Source organism: Mirounga leonina, unplaced genomic scaffold (genome assembly GCF_011800145.1).
Source record: "Mirounga leonina isolate KUSES-001 unplaced genomic scaffold, KU_Mleo_1.0 Mir_168, whole genome shotgun sequence".
In the NCBI taxonomy this organism is placed as follows: Eukaryota; Metazoa; Chordata; class Mammalia; order Carnivora; family Phocidae; genus Mirounga; species Mirounga leonina.
This window is the reverse complement of record NW_023270426.1, coordinates 64,096,358-64,108,833: the sequence shown is the minus strand read 5'-3', so window position 1 is coordinate 64,108,833 and position 12,476 is coordinate 64,096,358. Positions and strand designations below refer to the sequence as shown.

Sequence of the window (12,476 nt, the reverse complement as noted above, 5' to 3'; positions counted from 1 at the left end):
CAAGTTACATGAAACACTTAGTTCCACTACATCACAACATTCTCAAAAACAAAACAAAACAAAAACAAACCTTTGTTTGAAAATTTCACATAGGACATTCAAAGTACTTTGGCTCACTGAATAAGAAACTTCACATCTCTCATGGCTGGGCAGCAGCTGTGTGTGTCTTCCTTACTTTGAGAGTATTTGCTTTGACCAGAGAGAAACTGAGCCAAGATTTATTTGGTTTCGATGCGCAGTACAGGAGGATTAAGGAGTGCACTTGTGGTGAGCACTGGGTGTTGTATAGAAATCTTGAATAAGTTTCTTATTTTTAAACGAAACATTGTAAATTGATCCCATTTTGGAGGCATTGTTTTAAGTGTAAAAAGTCTACTCTATATTTGGGAAAACCTATTTGAATAGTTGAGATTTAAGCATTTCAGTGTATTTAAATTTTACCTATAAAAAGGAAGAATAACAACCAAATTGGGGCGGGAGGTGGAGAATGTGTCGAGGTATCAGTGAAACAAGAGTACAAGAATAGAAGAAGGGAAGAATGCTGATAATTGTTGAAGTTGGGTGATGAGAGTTTATTATGCTACTCTGTTTAGTTTGTATATATTAAAACTTTTGCATGATAAAGTCTGCTAATCAAAATAGGGATTACCTCCCCCATATTTTTTATTAGATCTAATTTTTTACCTTTCCTTCATTGTGGTTACTGCAAATATTTTCACCCTTCTTAAAATGCATGTTCCAAACCTATAACCTTCAGGTTTCAATCAATCCAGAGAACTAGATGAAATGTAGTCTATAGATCCTGATAATAATCCTTCCATCACACTAAACGTATGTACTTTTGAACTGCTCAGCTTTATGTGATTTTTAAAGATAAGTAATAAATGTGCCTATGTTGGAAAAATTAACACTCTTTGGTATTGAAGCACAATTATTCTAATATATTCAAAACATACACAACATTTTTCATTGCCATATCGTTTTATCAGAAAGAACTCCGAATTACTTTGAAGTCTCCAGTGGCATAAAAATCAGAGTCACACTTAAAAGATTCATTAGAAAGAGTCACATAAATATTCCCATTGTCCACCGTCACTGTATGAATCCTCTGCTTTACTCCTTTGGAACACCACTTGGGTTTTGCTGATGGATCTCTAGGGTTTATAGACTGATACAGTCCTTCTCCTGTTGCCAAGGTAATTTTGTATTTATGCCAGGGGCAAACTATACATGGTCGTCCATCAAAATCCTGGGAAAGGAAATAAATGATTTAATAGTCTGATATTTCCAACATTCACGATAAATCTCAGACTCAGAACAGATTCTATTGCAGAAAAACCAGGTTAAAGAACAGGCCAGCTTCTCTTTTTTCCTCCCATTTACAAATTATTCAGCATAAGGCAGAACCTAATCTTAGCAGTCATCAAGTCCCTACTGCATTTGATTATAAACCCAGTGTGTTAGAACTCTATCAGAAAATGAGCTCGGCAACTATACCATGTGACTGAAGCTATGATGTTATCTATTAGATGTTAATGTCACTTCCTTGACAGAAATGGGGCAAGGGCATCAAGTGCTTCTAAAGGAGTTTTCACTAGCTGCTGGAAGAATGGTAAGCTTCAAATATAAATTTAAGAGAGGTTACTAAAGGCATAAGTGTATATGTTAACTGAAGAGCAATTTGTGATCCAAAGTAGTCAATTCCCAACTTTTTAACTGTCTTAAGTCAGTGCTTCTCAAATTTTAAAGAACATGGGAATCATCTGGATCTTGTTTAAATGCAGATCTTGTTTAAATTCAGTAGTCCGATGGTAGGGCACAAGATTCTGTATTTTCAAGAAGCTCCCAGATGACACCAATGTTGCTGATCTATAGACCACACTTTAAGTAGCAAAGTCTTACAGGTCTCATTATGGTCCAAAACGGAAGGAAATTCTTTCACATTATCATCACCAGGTGCTTACATTTGTTTCTCTACCCCAGAAGTGCAGTAATACTGATACTGTACCCCCACAGACCAGTCAACAAACACCACATTTTCTTAATTCATAAATTCATGTTCATTATTTAAGCGCACATATGTCCTTTAACATGAGGACAGGTGTGGAAGTAGGTAGATATGAAGTATATAGAGAGTGGAATTCTAAGTTTCACCTTGTATTTTGTACCAGTTGGGGGTGGGGGGTGGCGGGAAGGGGAGGAATAGAGAAAGATCCGTTTTATGAAGTAGAAAACAAGAAATTAGGCAGCTAGCCAGTTTGGGAATGCAAGGAAGTAAGTTCCCGCATTCCTTCCTCAAATAAGCCTTCAGTGTGTGGTTTCCTTTTTAAAATATACATATTTATATTTTTACTACATTATTCACGTAATATATACTCACTGAAAAAACTCAAACTGTGTAGAAGTGTATAAAGTACAAAGTGAATATTATTTTTTATTTAAAAAGTGGGATCTCATTAGACCTATCATTCTATGACTTGTTTTCACTCAAAAATATATTGCTGACATCCCTCCATACCAACACATACAGATCTGCCTCATAAATTAATGAGGCAGTTGTTACATAGTTTTCCATAGCATGGCTATTCAGTTTATTTAAACTGTTTCCTATTGTTAAACATTTAGGTTGCCTTCAATTTTTCATTGCAACAAATAATGCCACAGTAAACCTCTCCCATATATATACTTGAACATTTGTGCAATGATATCTGTAGGGTAGATATCTCAGAGTATAATTGCAAGGTCAGAAGCCATGCATACTTCTCCTATTTATCTGTGAAATAGTTTTCTTTACATTGTAGGACTGTGAATTCCTGGAATATTAGCAATTATACTCAAAGCATTAAAATACAGTTCAAACCCAAATATAAATAAGAAATATGTGAATTTGTAGAGGATAGATTTAATTTTACATACCTCTATATCTCCCAAATGTAAAGGTCCTCCTGAGTCTGAAAAGAAATTGAATATTACATCTAGTCACTAAGAAAAAAAAAAGCCTGACATTTTGATAGTTTTGTGGTTAGTAAACAAATATACAAGGTTTACAAATGAAAAATAAACTCTTACGGTAACAGCGAATATCCATAGCATGATATTCTCCTTTGTGGTAGAAAATGACCACTTCTCTATCATGGACAACAGCTGTCATTCTTTCAGATTTTTTAATGTCCTCTTCTCTGCCAACATAGACAGAAGAATATTCCTTCATTTCAGGATCTTGTTCAGAGCCATCAAGATCCATGCTAGTTGAACAAAAGAAAAAAAAAAAAGCAAGTAGTCTTCAACAAGTTTGGCTACAACTTAACTCACAGAGATCATTATATATATATATATTTAAATTCTTTAAGATTGATGGAGGCTTTTTTATAGCTATATAAAAATAAAACATTCATAAATACTGAATTATAGTTAGTCACGATTTTGAGTTAGAGACTCTTAAAGCTTGCCCAAATTAGGGAAGACTCCCCACTTTGAGGCTGGACTTAGATTCATTTCAATGGGGCGCCTGGGTGGCTCAGTTGGTTAAGCGACTGCCTTCGGCTCAGGTCATGATCCTGGAGTCCTGGGATCGAGTCCCACATCGGGCTTCCTGCTCAGCATGGAGTCTGCTTCTCTCTCTGACCCTCCCTCCTCTCATGCTCTCTCTATCTCAGTCTTTCTCTCAAATAAATAAATAAAATCTTTAAAAAAAAAAAAAAAAGATTCATTTCAATGTGTAAGATGGATATTTCAGAAGTCCCAAGACCCAGAGACTGAAGTTTCACTGTTCTTTTATTCCCTATCATTTCGATGCTAAACACCACCCAGTTATCAGTGTTGTTTTCAGCCTTCTCCTAAAGGTAGGAATCTTTGATATTCTGAATAGTCTTGGATCTCTTGGTTGAGATGACTCATTTGATTTTGCCTGCAGTGGACAGCCAGTCTTAGAAATCAATCAGGTAACTATTCTATTACAAGGAGATAGGTATGAATGGGCACATTTCATTTTCTTAACTCAGACAGAAATTAACATTAGTTTCTTCTGCCTTATTTGGGAATTCAAAGAGATGGCTTTCTCTTCAATTAATTTATATAAGTATATAAACCCATATTTCTAAACAAAGAAGTTTTAGTAGAGAATTTTCAGGTACTCTAAATATATTTTTTCTCAGTGCAGATATTCAGGCTACTTTTTTGAAAGGAACCCTTTCAAAGAGACCTTATATATACTTTAAGAACATAGTCATAGTCTGTTAATTCCATGTGAAAAGGAAACATCAAGATACATCAGTGTCAGGACTGTCAGGCCTTGTAGAGGATTTTCCTGAGGGCCTCCCATTTGGGGGTTTTTATTTTATGCTATGACAGTTTCTGAATAAAACTATATATCCTGTTTTGCCAAGAACTGCTATATTTTTTCTTTCTCCACTCCTAACCCCAAATCTTTCTTCTTATCCCCACCCTCTTTCCATTAGAGTTGTTATCCCAAATTTTCTGGAAACATTCCTGCTTTTCTTCCCTGTCTCAGGATAGAGACTGTGGTGGTCTATAACTTTCAAAAAGTGTAAAGAATGATGTATAATATTATCTTAGAGTTGACAAAGAACTTTCTTCCCTAAGCAAGAGCACATTTTGAATCTTTGTACATAGTGAAATAAAAATCACAAGACACAAACTGAGATCACTCAGATGACTTTACTTTTTATTTCTTAAATAATTACATTTTCGGATATCCCTGCATGGTTTCTGCCCTCTGCTGGAGAATGGGAATCTTCAACCATCTGAACAATATCCAGTTTCACAACTGGCATAAGGCAAACTCACTCCCCAATATGGTGGACAGGAAAGAGGCTGCCTACAGCATTTGGGCATGAGATCGTATATGTACCTCGACCATTATCTTGGACCAGCACTACTTCAACCCTTTATTATATGAAAGAAAATAAAAGCTTATGATAACATCTAATCACAACCTACTTTTTTCTTTGGGTCACTAATGGACAAGTTTCTCTGTAATCTATTTAGAGAGGAATAAATGTCTAAAAAGCAAGCAAGCAAAATTCTCAAGACGTGACTACTGAAAATAATCTTTAGCACAGAATTACAAAATTTCAACAGTGGATCTTCAGATTCTCCTTTTGCAAAGTTCTCTTTCCTTGTCAGAGATTATCATTCATTTGATAAATATTTTCTGAACATGTACTATGTGACTGGCACTTCAAGGAAGTAAATCAGTTCAGGTCTCTGTCCTCTGGATATTATATTCTAGTTGGCGAGATCAACCACAAACACCAGTAAACAAATACACAAATGAGATAATTAGACAGTACTATAATAGCCATGAAGAAAATGGACTACGCAATATGAGAGATTAAAGGGGAGGCCATTTTGCAAAGAAAAGACTGGGGAGGTGACTCTGAAATGACAGTTGAGCTGGAACCCCCCCCCCCAATGCAAATGAACTAGACATTTTAAGAGCTGAAGGAAGAGCATTCCAGGCTGAAGGTACATGAAAGCCTGAGGAAAGGGGGAGGTAGGGGGGAGGAGGCTTGGTTAATTTGAGGAACAGATAGGAGACTGGAGCATAACGAGTGAGCTTGGTGAGACAGATAGGAGCTAGGTCATGCAGCGCTGTGTACGGATTTTATTCTAAGAGCAATGGGAAGACACTAAAGGGTGTAAAGCAGGGAAGGGTGACATGATCTATTTTTAAAAGAATGCCCTCGCTGTGTGGAGAATAGATTGTAGCAAAATAAGAAGGAAGCACAGAAATCAGAAAGCCATTGCAGTGGTCCATGGGAGAGAATATGGTGGTTTGGATCAAGGTGTTGACTCTGTTGGGGGAGTAATAGTAAAACAGTAAAAAGTAATAACAACAATAGCAGCATCAGTAGCTACAATCACACTGTGCTAACTACATGTCAAGCACTGTTTAAAGACTTTACATTTATTTAACTCATTCAATCCCCCAACATATTATTACAAAAAGGTATTACTTTAATTGTACAGTGAGTAAACTGAGTGAGGTCCAGAGAGGTTGGGCTCATGAACTGGAATAAAGGAATACAGAAAAATAAATAAGGGTGCCTCCCAGGTTTTAGTTTTGTGCAATCAATTGTAAATTGTGACTGTGACAGGAAAGACTGAAAAAGAAGTGGTATTTTCAGAAATGGAAATTCAAGAATTAGCTATATTTTGCACATAGTTTGGGGCACCTAAGAGACATTCAGATAGCGCTATCAAGTCTACACTTGGATATATGAAACTAGAGTTGAGGATCATTGGAGAGATAAATTTGGGAGTTGTCAAGTTATCGAATTCAATGGAATCACTTGGAGAGGGAGTGTAGACAGGTCTAATACAATTCCCAAGGCACATCAACATTTAGAAGTCAGATGAAGAGAGGTCTAAGAGATCCAAGACCAGCAGAGTGTCCAATCGATTGCTAATCAAATGAAATTCACTCACTGCTCACTACTCTATCCTACATTCTCATCAAATGGCAAGTAAGTGGTAACCCAGCAAAAAAGGCAGGCAGTGAGGTAAAATCCATTCTAATACTGGCCACCTAGTCACACAATGAATGATCCTTGAACAAAATGTGGGCTTCCTAAGAAACTGTCCCAAAAGACTGGTTCTTTCATGAAGAGCTGGACCTACACTATACCCCTTTCTCCTTGTAATTTCACTTATTCCCTTAACCTCCACTCTCTTAGAAATCAAATACTGGTTAATATCCAAGCAATGGTTTATATCCAGAATTATTATTACTATTCTTTTCCTAGTATTTTTAAAGTTTGTCTCCTATTAGACTCTTAAATACTTTTTTGGCCAAAAATAGAAATTGAACGGTGAGAAAAATCAAAACTAAGAAATCTCTCAATCTTGTTCATTGACACTGGCTCAAGGGTCAACTCTGCATAGGTCTTTTCCAGTCCTCTTTTTAAAAAAGATTTTATTTATTTGAGAGGGGGGAGGGGCAGAGGGAGAATCTCAAGCAGACTACTCCTTACCCCAATCCCAAGCACAGAGTCTGACTTGGGGCTAGATCTCAGGACCAAGAGATTATGAACTGAGCCGAAATCAAGAGTCGGACCCTTAACCGATTGAGCCACCCAGGCACCCCTGATCCAGTCCTTGAATCAAAATAATGATTTGTATTCATCACAGTATAACATTTAGGAGCCATTATTTGACATTCAAAATTAAGCACCAGTCAGCCTTAAAAATAGCATATATGTTTATTTTATTTATTTTTTTTGTTTAATATTTTGGGGCCTCCAGCTTTCTTTTTTTTTTTTTTTTTTAAAGATTTTATTTATTTGAGAGAGAGAAAGAGAGAGCACGAGCAGGGGGAGGGGCAGAGGGAGAAGCAGGCTTCCCGCTGAGCAGGGAGCCTGACGTGGGGCTCAATTCCGGTACCCTGGGATCATGACCTGAGCCGAAGGCAGGCTCTTAACTGACTGAGCCACCCAGGTGCCCCCATATATAATCATTTTCAATCCAAAATAACTCTCCAGCCATAGTATCTCAATAGATGTTTATGTTGACACAAGCTTTCCAAAACAAAATGTAACAACTATTCTTAAGGCTGTGGCAAGGCTAGGTCTTACTCAACATTTTCAATTTCAGTTCCATTTTAACAATTTTATTATTTTATGGATTTCATCAGATTGGGAAACTAAAGAAAGTTCCAGATAACTTGAGAGGCATCCAACTCTGCCTTACACAAGATAAGGAATTACATATAGAAAAGGAAAAGGAAATGAATCAAAGTGATGGCCCATGATAGTTGTAGAGATCCAGATGGTGTTAAACATTAGGATGGTTGCCATGGGATGCTCATGATATTAAACAAAATATAACTGCCTATAATTTAAGATACTTAACAAAATGATAAATCACATGTCAACTTCAAATATTCTAATTTTGAAAGATGATCCTTCCAATTCCATGTTCACTTCAAATACAGTAATATTGTCATATTCATAGGAAGTTGTACAGAATGATGATGTACCTTTCCTTGATAACAGGAAACTACCTTTTTAATTTCACTCTAGTCTGAGTTTAACATTTTACATACAAACACATATATGCAATTCTTTAAAAAGGTCACTTGGACCTTGATGAACCTAGGTTAGAATGGTTATAAACTATAGACCCAACCCCCACCCTGCAATAAGAGGGAAAATTGTTACGTGGCAGCATCAAGAGTCTCCAGGCCTTCTGGTAGCTTCTCTAAATATTTATTGAATCTTGTATAACTGATTGGAAGTCTAGAAATGTTGGGAGGAAAAGAGCATGATCACTTAAAAAATAAGTTTGTAAAACAGAAATTATTATTTAGAAGTAAAAAATCTCTATGTGACTGTGTTAGGAGTGAGCTTTAGAAAGAAGGAATTTATAGGCTACTATTTTGAGAAGGGTAACTGAGCCATAAGGAAGACAGATATTAGATCTTATGCAAGCCTGGGCTTTAAAACTGAGGTGTAGGAAGTGGGATGTTTGTGTGTGTGCATGTGTGTTGATGAGGAGCGGTAGGAAGGAACTTTGAATTCAAGGTATAAAGGAAAGCATTACACAAATCAAGCTTAGGAAATTACAGAGATGTCAAATTTGTACTCTGAAGTTTGCACTATTAACTTTTGCTCTAACCTAGTTACTTTTTAAATGATGGAAAAAAGAACGTGCTATTTTAAAAAAAACTATTTCACAATAAGTCAGTCAAGCTGAGAAAGACAAATAACATGTGATTTCAGTCAAATGAATAAACAAAGTAACAGAAGGCAGAATCAGACCTATAAATACAGAGAACTTGATGGCTGCCAAAGGGAAGGGAGTAGCGGGGAATGGCAAATCGGTAAAGGGGAGTGGGAGATACAGGCTCCCAGTTATGGAATGAGTAAGTCAAGAGAATCAAAGACACAGCAAAGGGAATATAGTCAGTAATACTGTAATAGTGTTGTATGGTGACAGATGGTAGCTACACTTGTGGTGAGCATCACTTAATGCATAGAGAAGTTGAATCACTATGTTGTACACCTGAAACCAATGTAACATCATGTGTCAACTATCCTCAAACAAAAAAGTTAAAAATTATTTTACAGTGAAAAACAAAAATATAGTATGTTTACGAAAAGTCAGTGAGGACTATGCCATGATTTTCTGGATTAGCTATGGCTGACAGAAGGCTGGATTACTACAACTCTAAACAGTTATCTTGTTTTGCTTGATAATGGCAGGTACCCAAAGTATACATTAATCCCCCTTTAAGTATATTCCAGAGAAACATGCACAGGTACACCAGGAGACATGCACAAGACAAGCAAAAGACAGGAAAAAACTGAAAATGCATCAACCGTAGAATGCAGAATTCTTATGTTCATTCGGTGGAATGCTATGTAGTAGTAAAAAATGTCTGGGTACCTCAAGTTGGATTAATTTCAAAAATGTAACTTTAAAGGAAAATTTTTTTCAAGAATTCAGAGTATGCTTCTATTTTTACCAAGTGCAAAAACAGGCAAAACAAAACAATATATAATGGATATATGCAGATAGAGTAAATTTATAAAGAAAAGCAAGGTGAGGGGCGCCTGGGTGGCTCAATTGGTTAAGCAACTGCCTTCGGCTCAGGTCATGATCCTGGAGTCCCGGGATCGAGTCCCGCATTGGGCTCCCTGCTCGGCAGGGAGTCTGCTTCTCCCTCTGACCCTCCTCCCTCTCATGCTCTCTGTCTCTCATTCTCTCTCTCTCAAATAAATAAATAAAATCTTTAAAAAAATAAAAAATAAAAAAAAAAAAGAAAAGCAAGGTGATAGTAAACACAAACTTTCTTAAATGTCTCAAAATATTACATTTAGTCTTATATTTAAAATTACTCTTTTAACATTTAAGTTAAATGTTGTATCCTACTTTATATTTATATAGCGAATGATCCAAAAACCAAGAAAGAGGGGATATAAATGGCACTTTCTATCCTCAGAAAATGTGACTGTGCACTTAGACCATGAATGGACTATTTGAGGAATTTCGTTCAGCTTATTTAAAACTTGGCACTAGAAAAGGAAATAAATGAATATTTACTTTTCTTTTTCCAGGCAAAAAATTAGAAAAGAAATACCAGTATCAAGCAAGTAACAAAATACATGAGATGTGGAATAGCATCAAAAGTTAATTAAGTTCTCCCCCATTTCCAAATAAATGAGAACGAAATACAATCCTTCAAGTTTCAGTCTCTTCGAACACAGAGTTTTAGCAGGGTTTGCACCCCAACCAAGGAAAACTGCAGTGAACTTTGCAGGAGCTGATAAGAAATGAGCAGAGAACGCTGGGCTCAACGATAAAGGTTTCAGAGAACTATGATTACTCTTGCATTTTGCTTAGGAAAGTATTATCGTATCTCAAATAATGGTCATATTTACTTATGATATCTGGTAATATTTATAATTAACACCCACATTATTCTTAATTAAGTATTGTGACTATCACAGTCCATTCAGACAATAACAAGAGTCAATGTGTTCACCTTAATTACTATTACTTTGATGCACTATTCATATGCTCCCACATATTTCCTCTATTTTGAATCGACTTTAAGATAGCAGAATCTTAATTAAATAAAAAGAAAGTGAAAAATTAACTGGTCTATACAGTTTGGGGGCTAAATGAAGAAAAGTTACTTCTGAAAAATTTAGGCATTTTGCTCCGTTTTCCCCTTAAATGTTTTTTGGCCTGTGCCTCAAATAAGTTTCTAAAGGTGCTAGCACCATATAAAATTACAGATTAGCTAAATGGATCATCAGTCTCTATCAAATACCTTTCCAGCATAGGTTGAATTAAAAAAAAATTATGTTTCCGTAAGACATTGGAGACAAAAGAGACATGAAATTAAAGGAACTTACTTGTTACTCCTCTTGAGCTCTGACAAAGGTGCTTTTACTAAGTCTGCGGCCTCCGCCTAGACATTATCAGAATGCATTACTCCGGGGTGACACCCTTGCTTTTAGTTCAAAGAAGAGAAATGCCTCAGATAGTAGTTTTATATCTTCGGATGGCAGAACAATAGTAGGTAAAACTAGTTATCCTTCAGTGAGTGCCAACCTCTTGTCTCTGTTTGCATACCTGAGTTCATTAATCCTCGCAAAACCTCCCAGGGGCAAATAGTTTATTTTCCAGATGAGGAAACTAAAGGTAAAGGATCCTCTTTAACAAAAGGTTTCCTAAAACCATAAAAGTAGCAGTCAAGATTCATACCTGTATCTTCTGAGTCTAAATTCGGTGAACACTGGTATATAAATCTTAACATTTCATCTAAGTAGCAATCCACAGGTTTATAAAAACATGTGGCCTGCAAGTAAACTGTCTTAAAGATACAAAACCTTTTAGCAAAATAAAAGATACCTGTGAACGTATATATGTGTATCTCCAAACACGGTTCTTAATGTTTTTTTTTTTTAATTTAGGAATGCTAATGTGCAAGAGTTGTGTCAACAGATGTTTAAAACGGAACAGTTCCCTAATCATATAAAGTCACGGAGCTGCTCTGGGATCCGCTACCATCGTCCCTGCTATTAGAGATCTGTGATCACCAGGTGAGTTCGTCTGGGTTTGTATCCCTGCTGTGTGAATTGGGGCAAGTTGCTTAATCTCGCTGTGCTGCAGTCTGCGTGTAAAAAAGGTCGGCCACAGAGGCTGCGGTGAGGAATAAATGCTTCACCACACATCAAGTGTTTTAGAGCAGGACCCGCTCGCGGGAAACGCTCCAATCATGTTAGCTGTCATCTCTACGGTCCTTCCAGCTCCGACAATTTACCAACGCATGACTTCAAGCTGTATTTAACATTTTAGTAATGACGGTCTACGGTAGTTACAGAGAGGCGCTCAGGAACCACAAGCAGTCTCACAGTCTACGCGTGGCTGTCCTGATGCGGTGGACTGCTCCACCTGCAGACTTCGGGAGAGGAATATCTACGACGGCCGGGGCTGCAGAAACCCCGTGGCCGGTTTAGCGCGCACAAATGCCGGGAAAGCTAGTTTTTTAAAAACGCCCCTCCTGCCCCACCCAGGAGGCGGGTCCCGCGTGGGTCCAGACTCAAAGGTGAACAAGCTCGGCGGGCCTCGCTGTAACTGGGCGGAAGCCTGCCCGGAGGTTAACGCTTAACGAACGCTTGCCCTTCCTGAGAAGAGCCGGGAGCAAAGACCGACAACAGCCCCTCGACCCCTCCAGGCCGCCGCCGCCGCCGCAGCTGCCGCCGCCGGAAGCCAGAGCTCAGGCCGGCCGTCCAGCCGGAAGCAGCGGCGCTCGCGAGCCCCGCCCAACCCCGCGCGAGAACAGGACCTACCTTCCTTGAGTTCCTCGCCCCGCCTCCGCAAGACCGGCCAGCCGCGGAATCCGCGTAACGCTCTCGCGCCAGCCAAGGTTCTGACCGCCGCGCGGAGCCTCTCCGCGGGGCGGGGCGAAGTCGCCCACGTGACCCGAGAGCTGCTGGCCTCGG

General features: G+C 38.0%; 1 protein-coding gene across 3 annotated transcripts; it reads right to left on the bottom strand.

The window, feature by feature from the left end:
- Positions 1-962: 962 nt before the first annotated feature.
- RFESD (Rieske Fe-S domain containing) lies at positions 963-12,461 on the bottom strand. 3 transcript variants are annotated; one of them, XM_035014894.1, is made up of 5 exons: positions 11,795-12,036; positions 10,884-10,981; positions 3,070-3,245; positions 2,917-2,951; positions 963-1,249 (listed from the first exon to the last, which is right to left on the bottom strand). In XM_035014894.1, the coding sequence occupies exons 3-5, from the start codon at positions 3,242-3,244 to the stop codon at positions 986-988; spliced, it is 474 nt and encodes a 157-aa protein (XP_034870785.1). In that variant the 5' UTR covers position 3,245; positions 10,884-10,981; positions 11,795-12,036; the 3' UTR covers positions 963-985. The 3 variants fall into 3 exon arrangements, with proteins under 3 accessions (XP_034870785.1, XP_034870786.1, XP_034870784.1); XM_035014895.1 differs by lacking the exons at positions 10,884-10,981; positions 11,795-12,036 and adding an exon at positions 12,324-12,461; XM_035014893.1 differs by having other exon boundaries at positions 10,884-12,036.
- Positions 12,462-12,476: the final 15 nt, after the last annotated feature.

What these genes read in the sequence shown, in the direction of transcription:
- RFESD (XM_035014895.1), bottom strand. Translation starts at nt 3,244, where the DNA reads ATGGATCTTGATGGCTCTGAACAAGATCCTGAAATGAAGGAATATTCT. An exon ending in TATGGATATTCGCTGTTACC is followed by an intron (nt 2,952 to 3,069) that starts GTAAGAGTTTAT and finishes ATTTCTTTTCAG; the next exon opens with ACTCAGGAGGACCTTTACAT. An exon ending in TACATTTGGGAGATATAGAG is followed by an intron (nt 1,250 to 2,916) that starts GTATGTAAAATT and finishes TTCCTTTCCCAG; the next exon opens with GATTTTGATGGACGACCATG.